This window comes from Tursiops truncatus, chromosome 20, assembly GCF_011762595.2.
Source record: "Tursiops truncatus isolate mTurTru1 chromosome 20, mTurTru1.mat.Y, whole genome shotgun sequence".
NCBI lineage: Eukaryota > Metazoa > Chordata > Mammalia > Artiodactyla > Delphinidae > Tursiops > Tursiops truncatus.
The window spans coordinates 51,432,997-51,454,013 of record NC_047053.1 but is presented as its reverse complement, the minus strand read 5'-3'; the positions used below and the strand labels follow the sequence as shown (position 1 = coordinate 51,454,013).

Here is a 21,017-nt window from a genome sequence, read left to right as displayed (position 1 = left end):
AATAACAAAGATACAAGGAGTTTGTTAAAGTTATAAATCTAACATATATCTATCTTACTTATAAGCAACTGCAAGATGTCTCTGAAACAATACACTATACTAAAATTCAAACAGAAGGATGGGAGCTGCTAGGAAGGATACATTCAGAAGTTGCCATTAGTAACCTTTAAACATTCCTAAAATCCGCAGCCTTGTATCTTTCTCATTTGAAGTGAAGTAATGCCAAGCCGCTGAGGAGCTGGTACAACCTATCTTCCTGCACCTACAAAGAACTTGAGGGTAAGTCTTCCAGGGCCTGGAAGTAAGGCCACACAGGAGAAATCATGTAGTAACACAACAGAACTATCTCCCACTAGGAAAGGACAGCTCATAGTGTTGAGATCACGTAAGTACTTTCTGTTTTCATCTGTGCTCTCCGGTTTACATTGCAGTGCCCGTGCACTCAGTAGCCATTTGGCCGAGAGGTGGCGAGAAGTTCCCCAACAGTCACATTCTTTCCTCCTAGACCCCCCCAAATCTTCCAGCAGGCAGGCATTTTCCTTTCTGCTTTCCTTTTTTAAGGTATAAGTAATGAACATAAATTAAAATAGCTTAGATGTACGTGAAGTAAAAATAAGCAAGACTCTTCCCTCAAACTCCCCAGAGGCAGCAACTGCTGGCAGTTAGATGTGTATGTTTGTGGACCTTCCCTTATGGTGCACAAATATATAGATATGGTGGCAGTATTTTCTTCCTCTCAGCTTAAAATTAACTCATTTTTATTTTAAACTTGGAAAAAAAAACCAAAACCTGTGGTGAAGCAAAGTACTCTAACTGGAATTTTTACAAAGATTTACTTCATAAAAAACACCCGTTATAAGCACCCAGATTGAAAAATGGAAAATTAGTTGGAGACCATTTTATTAAATACTTCTTTTGTACCTGTTCCCATTTTCACTAAACACACACACACTCCCTCCCCCGCTTCCTCCCTCTAGAAAAAGAGGATGTCCCACAACATAAGGGATATGACACTATGAGGAACAGCTATCACTCTCAGTTATAACATTTAATACCACCATCCTACACTTCCTTAGCATTTTATACTGTTGTAACTTTAACTTCTTTTAATGGTGATATTTACGTGTGACTACATGGCTATGGTCAAACTTCTTAAAATTTTTTAAAAGATGGGTTTATACTACAATACAATTAGCAAGGGAGAAAGCTAATGGGAGGAGGCAGCTTATTTCCAATTCAAGCCTTTATTACATCCCATAGGCACCCATCCATATGCATTTAATGTGAAAAGCACATATTTGGATCCACCCCCAGTATATACAACTCATGTTGCAACACTAATGCCAACAATCATTTCGTAGTCTGTGTTTAATTTGTTAGCTCAAATGCTATATTAGGTCATACTCCATTATTTTTTTTTTTTTTTTTTTTTTTTTTCGGTACGCGGGCCTCTCACTGTTGTGGCCTCTCCCGTTGCGGAGCACAGGCTCTGGACACGCAGGCTCAGCGGCCATGGCTCACGGGCCCAGCCGCTCCGCGGCATGTGGGATCTTCCCGGACCGGGGCACGAACCCGTGTCCCCTGCATCGGCAGGCGGACTCTCAACCACTGCGCCACCAGGGAAGCCCCATACCCCATTTTAAACTTCCCTCTTGCTCCCTAACAAAAACTAAAAAAGGGAAGTAAGGGAGGCTGGGGAGATGGAAGGAGGGGCCTGGTACTCTGTACCCTCCCATAGCTATGAAACCAACACTGACCCTGTACTTATGGACATCCAGTCACACAGCAGCCCTGTTAATGTGAAACAGGCCTGTGAGGCCCACCACTGCACAGGTACAGGGTGATGGTCTTTTCTGGCAATATGGTTTCCTTTTGCAGAGCTTGGATGGATGAACACTGCCTGCGTTCCAGCTAGAGTCTGTGAAGAACACCACCATGGGGCCTGGATGCTTCCTGATCAATTATTATTCCAAAGTTCTTTACAGTGGGGAGAGAGGAGCAGGCATGAGAGTGACTCTTCCTAAAAAGCTAATCCATCCATCAGGTCAGTAACTACAACTATCCAAGGAAGGTGGCCTTTCCTATGTTCCCAACAGTCAGATTTGAAGTGCCGACGTCACCTGAAACAATCTGAAGAAAAACAAGGATTTAGAGCCACAGGCATTTTATTTAATATAAAAATTACAGTCTGATGTTCTGCTGAATTCCCCTTCAGCCTGGAAATATGAAAATGAAAAGCAGACTTCCCTGGTGGCACAGAGGTTAAGAATCCGCCTGCCAATGCAAGGGACACAGGTTCGATCCCTTGTCTGGGAAGATCCCACATGCTGCAGAGCAACTAAGCCCGTGTGCCACAACTACTGAGCCCGAGCGCCCAACTACTGAGCCCATGCACCGCAACTACCGAGCCCATGCACTGCATCTACTGAGCCCAAATGCTACTGAAGCCCACTTGCCTAGAGCCCATGCTCCACAACAAGAGAAGCCACTGCAATGAGAAGCCCGCCCGCAGCAACGAAGACACAATGTAGCCTCCCCCGCCAAAAAAAAAGGAAAAATGAAAAGGAACCTAAGTTGATTTTGTTATCACTGGATCTAATGCTGAAGTCAGCGAACTATGGCCCTCAGCCTAAATCTTTCCAGTTTTGCTGTGACCCACAATCTAAGACTATTTAAAAAAATTTTAAAGGATTGTTTTAAAAAATTCAACCAAAGAAGTATATGTGACATGACAGAGACTGCACATGGCCCACAAGGCTTAAAATATTTATTATCTGGCCCTTTACAGAAAAGGTTTAGCCAATCCTTGATCTATTTTGAGGGCGGATTGTAGGAATAGATGTGCACCAATTTTTGGCTTGTGTGGACCGAGGTAGGATGCACTATGTGACTCCCAGTAACCACTATCCAACTGCTTCTCCCCATGGGGTGTATTCTGTGATGCTGTCCACGAAAAGCCCACACAGCCCCCAAAGCAAATATGGACACTAAGTGGCCACAAGAATGCAAAACTGTGCTTAGTACAATTCCCGGGAATCTATAATAATCTCATGCTCATCTTTTGTAGTTTCTTGGATATCACTGCTTGTGCCTACATTTTAGTAACCTGGGCATGGCTGTGTGTTAATAACAGCCAATCTAACATCACAGGGACCTCAAATAAGGGACATTATCAATCCACTGACCAGGGGCCACAAATCTTTTCCACGTACGCCTCTGAAGACTTAATACTTCTGGCTTTTATTATCATGAACAAATTGGTCCCAGCCTTTGTACAAGAATTTGCATCTGAGTATCAATTCAAAACTACTTACTGAGCTACTATGTGCAGAGGCAAGGCACAAGTTACAAGGGAGTATGAAAGCAGAAGACATAAATTCTTCAAGGAATCTAATATCTTTTTTAGGGGAGAAGGGGAGAGATCAAACTCACATAGTTACAAAGATACACGATAGTACAAGTTTCAAACAAAAACTAGAAAAATATACTTCACAGTTAGACTGGTTTTCTCCTTTTAAATCATTCAATGAAACATTTAGTGAGCTATTATAAGGTGCCTGGTTCTTCTTGAAATATAAGAAGTTTCCTTGAGGACCTCACAGATTCTTCATTATAGAAACTTCTGCATAGGTATCTTCCTATTACCAAACTGCAGGGTAACCCAATCTCTCTCCAGGCTTCCTGGATGTGCTCTCTCAAAGAACTTCCCATTAACTACATGGACGTTTTATTATACCATAACTTAACTACAGAACCTAACTTCCCAGCACCTAGCACGGTCTCTGCACATAGTGAGAACTGTGCAAGAGTTCAGCGACCAAAACATGAATCCAACAGACAGTTTTAGGGTGAAGCTCCTGAATCATCTGTTTTGTTTCATAGAGGCAAATCATTTTAGAACAGATTCAGTTCAAAAGGTAGCATTTGGCTCATGTTTAGTTGCTAGTGGTGGTTACCTCTAAAAGGGGTACATGTATGGGGAGAAACTCACACTGCTCTATAGTTTTCTACACTGTGAGTCTTTTAAAATGAGAACTCTATTCATAAATCAGGAGCTTGGGATAAACATACACACACTGCCATATATAAGATAACCAACAAGGGAACTCTACTCAATATTCTGTGATAACCTATATGAGAAAAGAATTTAACACAATATTGTAAATCAACTACACACCAATAAAATTAAAATATTAAAAAAAGAGAAGTATATTAGTTTATTAATTCATAAATTAGTAGTTTTGAAATAAAAATACTGGAAGCTTTCCTAATTTGCAGCATAAAGAGGAATGAACTAGACCGTTGTCAAGGCGCTTTTGAGCTCTACAGCATTCAGTTCTTTGTAAGATGACGTAAAAGCTGTGTAAGATAAGATGTGGTTAAGATCTTTGCTCCAGTACTTGGGGGAAGAGAAATGACAGGGACACATCAGAACAGTGACAATGGGGGAGAGGGACAAATGGGCTGCTACTCGAGGTGGGGCAGTCATCTGAAAGTCTTTTTGTGTTAAAACAAAATGGTTAATGTGTTAAAACAAAATGGTTAAAACCATTTTGTGTTAGAACAAGTAGATACAGAGGATCTACCGTTTCTTCGTGTTTCGGTGGCATTCTAGTCTGAGCATTAAATGCTTCAGTTCTCCCTGACATACTCACAAGAAAATGACTGCTTTTGAGGGAGGAGCAGAGACAATAAAAGAGGTGGTGGGTAAGGGTGGGAGGAAAGTGGTCTGTAAGGGCAGAGACAATAAAAGAGGTGGTGGGTAAGGGTGGGAGGAAAGTGGTCTGTAAGGGCTCCCAGGATCCCACCATGTCATATATCAACAATAAACGGTTCTGGAATTTAAAAAAAAAAAAATTTTTTTTCTCACTGCTCTCAGCAGCCTGGAGTAGGAGAGCACTTTGTTTTCTCTGAAGTGGGAACACTAAAATGGAGGGGTAGGGCAGTGATTATAGTGTACATTTACTGAGAACCAATTATATGCCAAGTATTGTGCTCTGGTGATACCAAGATTATTAAGATATGGTCCCATAGGAATATCAAACATGTCAATACAAAACCACGTGATAAATACCCTTTCTAAAACTCAAAAAATGCAGAATTATGAAACACATCTGGCACAAAGGGTTTCACAGAGAAAGAATTATGGACCTGCGTAACTGCTGTTTTATCATTTGAAGATCACTGACAGTTACCTAAAACATACACTATTATTGACTATTATGCTCTCATTATATACTCTTACTAACATGGAAAAATCAACATGCTTTGTTAATTCCCTGAGAAGACAGAATAAAAAGTATGACATCCATCCCAATGATCTCAATTTTAAAAGCATCATTTGAACAAGCAGATGGGTCTGACCCTGGAGGGTCAGCAGAGCCCAACTTACGGATGTGGTTTCATTTCTATGTAATTCTTGGGGATGAAGCCGTCTTTCCCATTGAGCTCTGCCTTGTACCAGTTCTGATCACATTCTTCATTCAAAACCTGAAAAGAATTAAGACAAGGAAAAAAAAGCAATCATTTCCTTTTCACTCTTAAGTGGGTAGCCATGAAGACGACTATGTTGCCTTTTAGGTTTGTTTGTAAAAGGTGTTATTTGGAGTATTATCAGTTACATGGATGTAAAACTTGTAATTTTTAAAACAACCAGCATTATGTCAACTCTGATACTTAAAAAGAAAAAGGAATTGTGTCTGGAAATGAGAATTCAGGTTCCCAAACATCTAGCATTAAAACCTCAGTAGAAAAGCAGAGGGAGGGAAAAATAAAAGATGAGTTTCTGTGAGGAGATTTCTGGAAAACAGCAAACACTGACACTGGAGAATAAAGGAAGAGAGTAGGTATAACCGCACAACAACTGGGCAGCAACAGAAAGAGCCTGAAAACCTCTCCAGGGATCTTCAAGCCAATTTCCAGAATCACAGAGATCCAATCTTGGGATTTCCTCATACTGTCTCTAGGTTATCCCAAGTATGGGTCAGCCACCGTCCCGCTGCTACCTGCATGCACAGCCATGTGCCCTTGTGTGGGAAAACCGTATTTTAATGAAAAAGCACGGTAAGTCCTACTTACTTCTCTTACCCTCAAGGGCCACGATGTGTCCGAGTTAGAGAATGCTGGAAGCACACCAATGGGTCCCATTCCAGGGGAGGCCCAGAGACCACACAACTGAGCCCCTGCATTCTGCAAAGTGAAAACAGCCTACCCAAGGTTACGGGCTAATGAATCCCATGCAGATTTTCAAAACTGAAACGAGTGTGCTCTCCAATACTGACTTATATGGATAGCCTATCATCTGCAGAGTATTAAAGGGAGCAAAATACGGACTTCCCTGGTGGTCCAGTGGTTAGGACTCCACGCTTCCACTGCAGGGGGCATGGGTTCGATTCCTGGTCAGGGAGCTAAGATCCCGCATGCCACATGGTGCAGCCAAAAAAAAAGGGGGGGTGGGCAGAATAGATCTAGGCATAGTATAAAAGCCACCCTTTGAATTCCAGATTTCTAACAAAAGGCAAAGGGTATAGGACATTTTAAAAAGTAACTTAAAAGAGAAAATAGACATGTGAGCCTAACTCAAAAATGGCGAACACAGGAAAATGCTGATGGACTAGTACAGTGGTAGTAAATCTATACTACAGAGCAAAATTCTAAAAGGAAGTTGGTAAAATTCTTTACCAAATTATTTACTCATGATGCTGAACAATGCTGTACTCACTGCCAAATTAGAACCTGGACTGCTTGATGTATATGTATTGACATTTCCAAGTGAGATACAACTTTGGAAAGGGTAGATAAGACTGATAGATACCAACAAATAGCTCAGTTGCACTAATGATGCCGACCAGTGAATTCACTTCTGAAAAAAGGCTATGCCCTGCAGAGTTTTACAAAGCTGGTGCCTATCTGTGATGCTGGCTAACCTCGGACCCTCAGTGTCAGTCACTGAGTTTACATGTGCACAAGATAAGGTAACAAGCTATTGCTAAATCCCATCAGCCTCAGTGATGAAAACTTTTTTCTTTTCATCAATTTTCCCTTAAAAATTTTTATTTATTTATTAAATACTGTGATGAAATAAACTAATATATGTAAAATACACTTATAATTTTAAAATATGCATTTCAAAAACTGTACTGTGGCCAGAAAAGTTATTCTGTTGCTAGACAATTATAAAGCACACCCGCACACCAAGGACGAAGGTCTGAGAGGGACAGGGCTCTTAAGGCACTCCCTGCCACAATGACATCAACGTCCGTCCCTAAGCACCAAGGTTAACCCACCAGCATCACAGAAGATTCAACAGCACAAGAGCCAAAGGAGCTTTAGGCCAGGATTTTGTTGTCTACCAAAAAGAAGGGCTGGAAGAAAAATGTGGTCTAGTAATTATCTTATAAAGCATTATGGCCCATTTGGACATGAAAACAGAATAAGGTAATCACTTGGAAAAGGCCAGTTTTAATTTGTGACCAATAACCTTGCAGAAAAGGTTCTACACGCCAGGAGTTCTTAGAACCAACCACATGTTCTTCTTTTTTTTTTAAATTTATTTATTTTTGGCTGCACTGGGTCTTCGTTGCTGCACGCAGGCTTTCTCTAGTTGTGGTAAGCGGGGGCTAACCCTTTGTTGCAGTGCACAGGCTTCTCATTGCGGTGGCTTCTCGTTGCGGAGCACGGGCTCTAGGCGCACAGGCTCCAGTAGTTGTGACGCACAGGCTTCGTTGCTTCGTGGCATGTGGGATCTTCCCGGACCAGGGCTCAAACCCGTGTCCCCAGCATTGGCAGGCGGGTTCTTAACCACTGCACCACTAGGGAAGCACTGCACGTTCTTCTTGTCACCTTTGTTAGGACAGAGGCAAACCTCCCCCTAAAAAAATGCCCCACGACAATAAAAGAAACTCCAGGGCAACTCCCAGATTTGGCACCATTTTAGAACTATGGTTTTCTGCAGAACAAAATTAATACTTGGTGTTTGTATGCTTTTCTCCCCAAGAAGGTAGGGAAAAATGGAACTAATACGTTTAGATGATGATGAGGAGGAGGAGGAGGAGGAGGAAGAAGAAGAAGAAGAATACTGGCCGGGTGGCTTGTGGGATCTCAGTTCCCCAACCAGGGACTGAACCCCCGCCACGGCAGTGAAAGCCCAGAATCCTAACCACTAGGACACCAGGGAACTCACCAATGCTTAGATTTTTTTTTTTTTTTTTTTTTGCGGTACGTGGGCCCCTCACTGTTGTGGCCTCTTCTGTTGCGGAGCACAGGCTCCGGACGCGCAGGCTCAGCGGCCATGGCTCACGGGCCCAGCTGCTCCGCGGCATGTGGGATCTTCCCAGATCGGGGCATGAACCCGTGTCCCCTGCATCAGCAGGCGGACTCTCAACCACTGCACCACCAGGGAAGTCCGCTTTATTTTTAATGTAATGTCAGAATACATGGGAGGCTAAAATTTTGGTTCTCTAGAATATTCTAGGATCTAGAATATCACTTTGCCAGAAAGCCAAGGTGTGGCTGTGCATGCCTGTAAATCTCTTTACTCGATAGTTTAAGAACAGATTGGTTCTGTGGGAGACAAAGCACAGGACAAGCCTGGGGCCACCTGGCATCAGGTTTTTCTACCCAGCTGGTACATCAGCTTTCACACGCAAGCCCTGAAAGCCCAGGATGGCATAATTTCAGAGTTAAAAATTAAGTTTTATTCAAATGCTTAAAACAACAAAGGGGGGCTTCCCTGGTGGCGCAGTGGTTGAGAGTCCGCCTGCCGATGCAGGGGACACGGGTTCGTGCCCCGGTCCGGGAAGATCCCACATGCCGCGGAGCAGCTGGGCCCGTAAGCCATGGCCACTGAGCCTGCGCGTCCGGAGCCTGTGCTCCCCAATGAGAGAGGCAACAACAGTGAGAGGCCCGCGTACCACAAAAAAAAAAAACCAAAAAACAGCCAAGGGCACAAACTGACATAAGTGAATCTCAAGTAGAGCAGGGAAGGGCACCAGAACCACATGTGGAGGATGAGTTTGCACCTACAGAGACTGTACTGAATTTGCTATGGCTTTAGATGAAAGTTCACATCCTTCACAAGTAAGCTGTTAAGGCCCCATCAGAGTTCTGAGAAGGAGGAACTGCTCCTATCACCACTTCCCCAAAACACAGGCAACTTACCATTCGCTCATTCATTACCTCTTAACAAATAGACGGTTGAGTTCGACCACCAAATTTTCATTCCGTTTTGAAAATTCCAAGGAATGTTTTTAGCTCTTACCCCACAGTCGCATGTTCTATGCCAACCCCCATATTCCCTCAAGTTATGACTTTGTAGCCATCAAAACACTTTGGTTTAACGGAAGCAGACTGATCAAGAGATAAGATTATGAAAGGAGGAAGAGACAAGTTTCAGTGAAGTTTTTATTTGTTCTTTTTCTGGTTGCAGAAAGACAATGTTAGAGCCACAATCAGGCAGAAACCTAAAAGATAAGGAATGATGTGAGGTTCACACAGGAGAATTAAAATATTCCAGTTGATGGAAGGGACACAATAGGTGCTTTTGAGCTGTTGCTAATGTTAAACTTCTTGACCTGCAAGTTGGGTGTATTCAGTCTGTGAAAATTCACTGAACTGTGCACTTACGATATGTAACTTTTCTACACATATATCATACTTCAACTGAAAGAAGTATTTCAGTCAAGAGAACACAGTAATACTATGGTCCAATTTAGATGTAAGAAACACACACCAGGGCCTCATACGCCTCCGGTACAAACTTTTCACACCGAAAATACACAGCGGAGCAGAAAATAACAAAACGAGGCTTCAGAAACCCCCACCATGATAGTTTGCCATCACTAACCTATGAAAAAAATTCCCAGAAATAAAACTTTCTTCACTACGGACAACTCAGAGCATTCCACATGTTCTACTTTTCTATATTCTATAATCTGGTAACTTTATTCACTGCTGCCACCACCCCACCCCCAATCTGAGACCATTCTAAAGGCAATGCAAATTTCCATCTTTACTAATACCAATTTAAAGGTTTCCAAATAGTTTAAAAAAGAAGAAAGAAAAAAAAGCCAGAGCTCAAAGATTTAGGGCTCAGACCCCTTCGGATGCACCTGATCTGGTAGGATTCAAGAGGCGAATAAACACATGGGTTCAAATTCCAATTTCACCAGCAATGAACTATGTGACCTTGGGCATACGGCCATTTTCTAAGTTTTGGTTTCCCATCTATAAAGTGGTGATAATACCTACCTCTCAGTGTTACTGAGGAGGTTAAATGAGAAAATGAGCAGCATGGCTCACTACAGAGCTACCGTCCAGCTGTTGCAGTGGACACATTTATTTCACAGTAGTTACTCTGCCTTACACATTTAGCAGTATTAGATCTAACAAAACATGGCTATCCTTGGGGCTGAGTTTTACCAAATTAGGTATCTTTGATGTAATGCTGCCCATGGGTACCCAGAGCACACGTATTAACAGAGTACAGAGTACAAAACTTCTGTGTTTTGTACTCTGTACAAAACAGAGTACAAAACTTCTGTGTTTACTTCAAAAAAAATTTTAAATGCTGAGTTCGAGGATTACAGTAGGTAATGCCCTTCCCTGTCCCTTCCCTGAACTCCCATAAGGGAGTTCTTGTCTCCCTTAAATCCTGGGAGACAAGAACTGCACTTAATTTTCTATACAAATTACAGGAAAAAAAATGTGTCGTTTAGGAAAATGGTAGATAAGAATTTTGTTTATAGACTGCTGTATTTTGAAATACGGGGGTATTTTCTTGCCTGAACATATGCAGTCATCTGTAAATAAACAAAACAAAACAAAAAGAAGAAGGAATCATGATTTAAAAAAAAAAAAAAGCTGTGCAGTTCCAGAACAGTAGTCCCATCAAAGCTTTCAACATACATTCTAATTCTAACAGCTTGCACAGGGTTCAACATTTCTTCAGGGAAAAATTATTCAAAGTTTTATAGCATTTGTGAAGCAATTTATAAGAAAGAGCATTTGTGCATAAAAGATAGGAACAATTACATATTTAAGCTCTTCCACCACTTAAAAAACAAAAATACCACTTACAGCTGGTCCCTGCTTTACAGAAATTCTACATAAGCCAGTGAGTTTCCCCAGCTCTTTAAAGATCAATCAATCCCACACAAGCAACACTGAAATACTGCCAGGACTTGAAGACAAATTTAAAGAATTATGGTGACCCTACCACATAATTTCAAGTTCTTAGAATAGGGAAGGAAAACACACACACACGCACGCACGCATGCACACAGAGTGGCTTTTTAAAGACTTTAACCCCTAAGAAAAATTCTATAGGGCCCTGGCTAGGGTAACAGTACTGGGAGAGCCATTTAAAATCAGTTCTCTTCAGCTGCCTGTTACATATATTATTAGGATGCTCTTCAACTTCTCAGACTCCCTTAGTATGGATTACTGCCTCAGCCTCAAACTACACTGATTCATTCCTAACACTTTAAATAAGTGCTCTACAATCACCACCTCCATCTGTTAAAGTTTTTGCTCAACATGAAAAACATCTTGGCTACGCTGCTTGCTCTACTGTGTGCCAAAGCATGAAAAACACCCACACTGTAGATGAGTTACTCCAAATTTATGTAATGATATCAAATCAAGGGGGTATTTTTACCTTATGGTGATGAACTCTTTCAACAAAAGTATAATATCTGTGCCACGAAATGTGTTTTTTAGTTCCCTTTGAAATGGGTATTTCCAGAAGATTCATTTCTTTGGGGATCAAGGAGCCCTAAATCAATTTTTTACATCATTTTCCTTTTAAGAAAGGATTCTATTTACCAAACTAAAGAAATCCAAAGGGCATTTGTTGGTCAAGTTTACCTTCTGACCACTAATGACACATGCTAGGTTTTGCCCTCTTAACAATTTTAAAAGGAAAAGAAAGAAAAAGAGGGAGGAAGGGAGAGGAAAGAAAACCTCCAAACTCCCAAATTTTCTATTGGTAAAATCACTCATCACTTATATACTGCCATTTGAATACAAACCAGTTACACCCCAGGAACAGTGCCTTTTTTCCCATTGCCTGAGAGGCTCTCTCTACCCTCTCTAAACAGCTGCTATCAATGGGCATCAGTTTGAAAGGGAAACACTGCTGGATCAAGAGGCCAAGCCTACCCCCCACCCTGCCCCGCCACCTCCCAAAAGGTCCAGGTTTCATAGTTTAAGGTTGTCCTGGTTTGACCTCAATCTATTTAGTGCTCTGAATCACTTCAAACACCACTGTTTTTCTGTTAAAAAGTCTTAAGTAGCCTTCTATGGATCCAAATTATTCTTAGTTTGGCATTCCACTTTTCATAATTTGGCCATCACCTACTTTCAGTTCTTCCCACCCACTGCTTCTCTAAATGAACCTTTCAGTTCAGTCAGGCTAGTCAACTCAGCGACCTCTAAACACACTGTACTGCATCTCTCATGCTTCCTCTCTTCCTCATCTATTCACATCTCGTCTACCACTGCTTTGTACTGTGTACTGGAATGCTTTGGTCCTCTCCTAAACTTGACTGCAAGCACCCTAAAGCTGGCTCCATGCCACTTCTCATCGGTATTCTCCATGGTTCTCAGAATAGCATCTAGCATATTTTGAGGAACTGACTGGTATGTGGGGGCTTTGTTCTAAGTAATGCATACAGGATCACAGAGCTAGCTGGGTCTAGGGACAACAGAAAGAGCACCACACATTATACATTACCATGAAATTCCTTGGTGAAAATAATAACATCTTAAATAGACCCTGGAAAGAAGACTGACTGTCATGAATTTGTTCCCCGCAAGGAGATGCAAAATAAAGGAAGTAATAGAATGAGGCAATCAGTCTTCCTGTACCTTAAGCATCACTGCCAAAAAACTTCTATGGCGAGCACCTCAAAACGGGGTACCCCACATCTTTTCCACAACACTACCTGCTTCTACTTTCTCCAAGATAAAAAAGTGTAAGGGTGGGGTGGGTAGGCAGGGAAGGGAAATTTCAGTATGAAACTGAGAAAATATGCCTTGGGTGGACTAGGGAGGGAAGAGCTGTAGCTCTGTATCTATACACGTGTCCCGACTCACAGCTCTCAGCATGGGGGCACTTCCTGGAATGTTAAGATGCCTGGTTCAGCCTGCATGTCTGACTAGTGACTTACTTTTGCAGAGTGTTAATTTTATAGCTACAACTCCTCCACCAAAAGCTTTACAAAGGACACCATGAAGACCTTCACCTTTTTTATTCTTTTGAATGTCAGCCAAGTTGATGTAGAAAGAAAAATGATCTCTCTCTCTCTCTCACACTCACACACACACACACACACACACACACACACACACACACACTGATTATATTAAGAGTTCAGGGCCATTCACACATTTTTTAAAATGGAAGACTTCCTTTATAATGTTCACATATGTAGCAAGATGAACAATTAAGACGACTAACCAAATTATTATTATAAGAATAATTGTAAGAAGAATAACCAAATCAGGATATTTTTCTTTCTCTGAGAAATATTTTAGTGTTCAAAAAACGAATTAGAGGGACTTCCCTGGCGGTCCAGTGGTTAAGACTTCGCCTTCCAATGCAGGGGGTGCGGGCTTGATCCCTGGTCAGGGAGCGAAGATCCCACATGCCTCGCAGCCAAAAAATCAAAACAAAACAGAAGCAATATTGTAACAAATTCAATAGACTTTAAAAATGGTCCACGTCAAAAAAAATCTCAAAAACAACAACAACAAAACAACGAATCAGACACTTATCAACCTTTCCAGGTTCAGCTGTCATTAAGAAAAGCTGCTCATGACATTTTAACAAAACAGGAAGGTTGTTCACACTTATGTAGCTATTACTCCACCCAGATGAATCTGGAGGCAGTGAAACCTAAATGCACAGGCAGTACCCCAAAATAAACTCTTTATACCAAAGGGGTACCAAGAGTTTCCATTCAAAATAACTGTCTTCTGTGCTTTGTGTCTTGTGGAAGACACCCTACTTTAGTGTAGTTGACTGCTCAACAGAAGAGTGAAATGCTCTCAAGAGTGTCAGAATTTCAACTGCAGGGATTTGGGGCAGTTGGGCGCAGGGGATGGGCAGAGACAAAGATAAATATGAGGGAGTTTCAAGAGAGAAAATTCTGTACATTTGAAAAACTCAGCAATCATGTGACAGCCTGTACCAGGCAAGCACTCTGCAACAAGAGTGCAAAGCCCTGAGCTAGGTAAGCTTAGGACGCAATGGCCACCCTTCTCTCCCCAGGGAGCTTAGAGTCTATCTAGTAAACTGCTAGTTGCAACACAGTGTGATGGACTCCAGGAGTCGGGGAATTACAGGTACTGTGGCAAATGTCCATTCAACAGAAAATATCTGCGTTCCAAACACCGAAGGGAAAGACCTAAGTCCAGCTTAGGGGATACAGGAAAACTTCCTGCGGGAAGTGTGAGCTAGGTTATATTCTTCCTATCCCCCCTGCCCCCTGGTTATATTCTTTGTTTGCATCTTTAGTTCTGCTCAGCTTGTATAGAACTTTGAGTAGAAGGAACATGGCCGACTTCCCAACTTGCTATCAAGCAAACGTAGGGACGGATGGTTTCCTTGGCCACACTTGGCAGTCATTAACTAAAAGATTGGTTAAGTTTCCTTAAGTTGAAAAGTAAAACCTTTACTAATGGTATAAGAACTCCTAACTGGAAATAACCAAAATAATCAGAAACTACGGCTAATTCTTTACTTTAGCAATATATATGTATTTAGCTACTCTCCTTGTTCATTAACAGAAGGCTTTCAATTTTAGGTTAAATTCTACAACCCTCTCCTCAAAAACACCAAACTAAATAAAAAGCAAACAAAGCCTCCTAAGCCAGGGGAGCAGCAGTTGCCTGTTCTCTGATGACAGGCAAACCTGCTTACATTCATCAGCTCCCCCTTCTAAGATCTAACTCACTTCCTGTTGCTTCAGCAAATAAACCAAAAACAGGAGCTCCCAAAAAGCCCTCCTCTGCCCCAAAATTAATGACAACAGAGGTCATTAAGTTTAACTTAGGCCTTATTGATTCAAGATGTGAACTAAATAGGGTCTACTGATTTAGTCATTCCGTGCCCCAAAGTCACCTCACAGAATGTAACAGAAAAAAAGGCATCAGTCACTCAGCTAATCACTGGCAACTGCATAAAGATCTATGGCTCTTAAAAAGGAACGAAACTGGGTCATTTGTAGAGACGTGGATGGACCTAGAGACTGTCATACAGAGTGAAGTAAGTCAGAAAGACAAAAACAAATATTGTATATTAATGCATATATGTGGAATCTAGAAAAATGGTACAGATGAACTGGTTTGCAAGGCAGAAATAGAGACACAGACGTAGAGAACAAACGTATGGACACCAAGGGGGGAAAGTGTTGGGGGTAGGTGGGGGTGGGTGGGTGGGTGGGATGACTTGGGAGATTGGCATTGACATGTATATACTAATATGTATAAAATAGATGACTGATAAGAAACTGCTGTATTAAAAAAAAAAGATCTATGGTTCTGAAACACTCGAGGCTAGGGGGTCTTTACACCTAGAATGCTACCATTCTGAACTAAAAAAAAACCTAGTTCCAAAATTTTCTGAAGCAGCTAATCTAGCTCCATGGCAGGAGAGTCTGTAACCACATGACAGACAGAGGGACTTGGGTGCAGTGGTAATTCCCCACCCCATTCCCAGGGTGGAGGTGAATGCAGGCAATTAAACAGGTTAATAAGTACAACACTAAACTGAAAATGTGGATTCACGTCAGGTTAAGCACAGGGTTAGGAAGCGGAAAAGAGAGGGACCTACCCTAGTCTGGGAGAGACGGGGAATGTGGTCAGTGAGTAACACCTGAGGGGACACCCAGAGTATCTCCTATAAATGGTCTAGGCAGAAGGCTCTAGTGTGCAAATTAGGAAGTTCAAATGGGTATGCTAAGGATGATAACTGTAAGTCACAGAAGAGTGACATTCAGGTTTGCATTTTTCAAACATTCCAACGTTTGCACTGTGAGAATGAAGTGCAGGGAAGACCAGGCGGGAACAACTACAGCCGCCAGCGCTTGGACTGCAGTGGGAAAGTGTGGTGGAGGGAAGGAGACAGATTCAAGATACTTTTCTGAGGTGGAATCAAAAGAGCTTCGTGGGCATATGTGACTCGGTGGCCTCCCTCTTGGCCACCAATTTTTTTTCTGAAAAGCACTTTAGAAAAACAGCTATATAGAGCTGCTGGCAAATTTCCCTCTTTTAAAGCCACCGTGAGTAAAAAGCATAATTGTAAAAGGTAGATGGTACCCCCGTGCCTCTCCAGATCCAGCTGACATTCTCCTCTGCCCTTCTGTGCCCTCCACCTGTATGGACCACAACAGCAGGCTCTTCTACAGGCTTCCCAGCTCCCCAGTGGAGAGGCCGCAGAAGGCAGCTTCCTGTCTGGGGCTTCTGTGGACAGTCTTAGACCCGCAACTGAAAGTCTCAGCCTTCTTGACTCAGTCCTTTCCTCCTCCAGGTTCTGGTAACACCCCTCCCCCCTTCCTTTGCCCCACTGTCTTCTGCAGGCCTCAAAATGGGAACCCGGTTACTAGCTCTGGGCACTGTACCGTCCCCTGTGGTTTCTAGAGAAACCCTGCCCACACCTTGTAAATAGTCTCATTAATAAAATCTCCTCAAATTAGCCAGTTTAAATGTGTCATGTGTTTCCTACCAGGACCCTGACTGAAATTCCTCTCAAATCAGTTCTATCCATCCTTTGGAACTCACTGAGGAGATATTTCATTATACAAAGTGACATTTGTTATGAGGCAAACAGATCACAGGAAGTATCCAAATTCTACCAACAACTTGGGAGAAGAAAACTGTAAAACAGCCTTGAGGTCCACCATCTTACGCAGCCAAATAATTCTGTTTACTATTAAAACAGTTACAGGGAATTGAGAAAGGTGGTGGAAGTATGAAAATCTAGGATCTGTAATCTGATCATTACTAGGCTGTCCTGATGAGTTACCGTCGCTGTCCTCTTCGAATTGCACTTCAGTTAATGTTCGAGTGTCTACTCCACTGAAAGCTTTCTGCTAGGAAGCCGCACGGGATTTAAAGGGGGGGCGGGGGCAGAAAGACACAATCCCTGCCCTACAGATAAGGGAGTTATGTATGTAAATAATGAGGGAAGAAGTAAGAAGTGGGATAAGGGAAACTGCTGATTTTGAGTTGAATATGGAATTCACAGCTACATGTTTCCAAGTGAGCTGCTTAGTTAATACAGAAAACTCAATTCATGTCTGGAGAAACGAGAAAAGGGGCAACTTCCAAGAGTGCAGGAGTAGAGCAAGAACCTAAAGGCAGAGCAACACAGAGCGTGTAAGAGTATGTGGTAAACAAGGCCATCTTCCCTTTTATATTTTAAAATGGGGTTCAAAAAAAGAGAGTTGCTGTTAAGTCACACTTTACTTGCTGTCCTCCTCCAGGCTACACACTGCCCTTTTGCGATATGGAGCTGTCACATGTTTAAGTGACAAACTAATTACAGACACTGTGGATGGCTGGATGTGGCTCAGTCAAGCAGAGTCACTTCCTACAGGTAATCACCATGGCAATGCTACTCCACTGCACGAAAACTACTGCCTAACACGTAAGACGAGTCACCCTCCTCGCTGTCTCCTCCACTGTGCTCAAGTGCCACCAGGAAGGCTAAAGTCTTACAGCCCAGAAATCTTCAAGGACGGGATATCACGTGGTCATGACTGCAATAACTAGATCAAGTGGCCTACTCGAGTCTTCTGTTTCTATCACTCAGAGATCTCACAGACCTCCCCCCTTCCTCTTCTTTTTGGATGATCACAGTGGCAAAGATAAAAACAAGTTAATATTCAGTGATGGTGGCTGGATGGTACTGGTGGGAGTATAAAAAGGTGTATGGTTTTACTGAAAGCAATTTGGCCATACGTATCAAAGATATGAATTTTCATACCTATTAACCCAGTAAAACCCAGCCATTCTTAGGACTCTATCCTAATAAAATAATCAAAGATGTACTATATTAAGACTCAGGGAGTAGACAAGTATGAGTGTCCATTTTGGGTCAACGTCTGTGCTAGGTCCTGGGGATACCACAATAAGGAAATGATCCTTACTTACAAGGAGCAGATAGTAGGGAAGGGATTGTAATTATAACTTCAGGTATAATAAGTTACGATGAAAAGTTCAGAGTGCTCTGTATGAGGGCACACCTTGGGGAGACCTAATCGAACTATGCAGAGTGTGTCAAGGAAAGCTCACCTGGGCAGTAACATTTCAACCAGAAACCCTGAGTATGAGTAGGTCTTAGCCAGGTTTGGGGGTGGGAATGGAGGACACAAATGAGAGCAAGGAGAAATATTCCAAGCAGAGAGAAGAGCGTAAGTAGAGGCTCTTGGGTGAGAAGGAGTTTAGCACAGTGTAGAACTGAAATGACAAATCCAAGGGAGTTTTGTGAAAAGCAGAGCCTTGGAGGCTAGAGAGAAAGGGAACTGGGCCAGACTGTGCAGGGCTCTGGCCCTGAAGGGTAGAATAAGGATTCTGGGAAACCATGGACTGAATTTGCTCTTTAATATGATGATTCTGGTTTCTGTGTGATACAAAGATCTGAGAGGGATGAAAGTGGCAGCAGGAAGACCACTTAATTACGGGGCTACTGCAGTAAGCCAGGCCAGAGCAGATGGACATTTGGACTAGGGTGGGGGGATTCTGACTGTTTTGAAAAGACCCTAAAATGAACATTAAAAAACCCATACACATTAAAGACTCTAAATTTACCCCTCCATCCTCTGCCAGGAACAGGGAACAGATATCAAATTTCAAGCCATATCACTAGCTTCTCAAGGTCACATAATTTAAAACTTAAAGTTTACTCTCCACCATAAATAAAAAGAAAGTGTATAAAAGAGATAATCCCGAAGCTTCCCTGGTGGCGCAGGGGTTAAGAATCCGCCTGCCAATGCGGGGGACATGGGTTCGAGCCCTGGTCCAGGAAGATCCCACATACCGCAGAGCAACTAAGCCCGTGTGCCACAACTACTGAGCCTGCGCTCTAGAGCCCATGAGCCACAACTACTGAGCCCGCGCGCCTAGAGCCCATGCTCCGCAACAAGAGAAGCCACCGTAATGAGAAGCCTGCGCACTGCAACGAAGAGTAGCCCTCACTTGCTACAGCTAGAGAAAGCTGGTGTGCAGCAATGAAGACCCAATGCAGCCAAAAATAAATAAAACTAAAAAATAAATTTATAAAAGTGATAATCCCTCAGTTGTGCTGAGGTGATGTTTTAATTGCTATATAATTAAAAATCTACACAAAACTGACATTACTTTTTCAAACAACCAATTCAAATAACTATAATTTGCAATGTTTAGAATCTATGAAAATACTCAATTTGAACTAGTATACCCTGACATATGCTTACTCCCATATTAAACTTTATCTACTTCCAAATGTGACCCCAAATATGGACATTTTCATCAGGAAAACAGACATCAGAATTCAGGATGTGACAACTTTTTCTAGGCACCTCTCTAACGGAACTGGAGACAAACATAGCTGTTGTTAACAGACAGGCTAAACTAACTACCCCTCCTTTTACCGCTGCAAGGGAGGCCTGTCTAGTAATTAACCAGCTTTCATGGCCTCCTTCAGGCAGCTGCTGGGCTCAGAGGGCAGGTTCGCAGGGAGGCCTGGGGGGAGGGCGGGGGGGGGGGGCAGCCGGAGAACAACCAGGCTGCTGTGTTCCCGGCCTGTACCATCAAAAGCAGACAAGCCCAGCCTTGCTCCGCCTAGTAGTTTTATCTGAGCACCTACAGACTGTTCCATGTACAAAATCAGCACTGTCGTCCCACAAAACGTCACAACCTGCAGAGAACAGAGGGACTAAGAGGACTAAATAATAGGTGTATTAATGCAAACAATGGGCTTGTCAGACCCTCAATTCCAGACTACAAGGACAACTTCCTGATTTCACGTAGTATTTAAACTGGGAGACTTGTGTGCCATTCCACAATTCTGGGTCAGCCAACAGAACAACGTCCGTGCTGCCTGGTAAATGCAAGGGGAAACCAGGCATATGAGGTTCGCTCTCTTGCCCACAATAACAACTAGCTTCCCCAAATTACAAAAATCATCAGCCATATTATGATCAACTCAGGTATGACTACTGTTTGCCACTACGGAATAGTATTATTAGGCCTTTATAACCCCCCACCCAGCGAAGTCAAAGGCTATGAATGGCTATGCATAATAGATCTATAATGATTAAGTTATCAAATCTGAACTGACTAGAACCAAAATGCCCTGCTTTTTTTGCAGGGGGGGGGGGTGCTGCGCTGGGTCTTCGTTGCTGCATGCGGGATCTTTAGTTGCGGCATGTGGGATCTAGTTCTCTGACCAGGGATCGAACCCGGGCCCCCTGCAATGGGAGCGCGGAGTCTTACCCACTAGACCACCAGGGAAGTCCCCAAAATGCCCTGCTTTCTACAGGTGAATTCTCATTGTTGAAGTTACAGTTTGCAGCTCTGGCAGATAAAAATTAAGCTGGTTTTAAAAATTGTACTCCCTTTATTGGATGGCCTTCTGCTTTCCCTAGAGCTCTAATGGCCTTAAAACAATTTTTCTGGCTTTATTATATTTTTAAATTATTACAACTTTTCAAGGATGGTATGTGTATAAAAATGCCTGGAATACCCATTTAACTCTTCAATCAATCGATCTACCATTCTGGGAGTTTCCTCCAATACTTTCCTTGGTTGGATGTGTTGATTCCTAGAATTCATGTCTTCCTCATTCTTGGTTTTTATGGTAGTGCACCATTAATATTAATACTTTCCCAAGAAAGGGTGCTTAGGAAGCAAATGTTTTCAGTCCTGGCATGTCTGAAATTGCCTTGATTCTTTGCTTATACTTGAACGCCAGTTCAATGAGGTGTAGAATTCAACGGAATTCTAGGCCGAACAGCATTTTCCCTCAGCATTTG

At 42.5% G+C, this 21,017-nt stretch overlaps 1 protein-coding gene across 2 annotated transcripts in view; it reads right to left on the bottom strand.

Moving 5' to 3' along the window:
* GRB2 (growth factor receptor bound protein 2) overlaps positions 1–21,017 on the bottom strand; it is a 68,997-nt gene that overhangs the window by 7,146 nt on the left and 40,834 nt on the right. For both annotated transcript variants that reach the window (XM_033848572.2, XM_033848573.2), the window contains exon 3: positions 5,393–5,490. In XM_033848572.2, the coding sequence (XP_033704463.1) occupies positions 5,393–5,490 (98 nt within the window). The remainder of the gene's footprint in view (positions 1–5,392; positions 5,491–21,017) is intronic.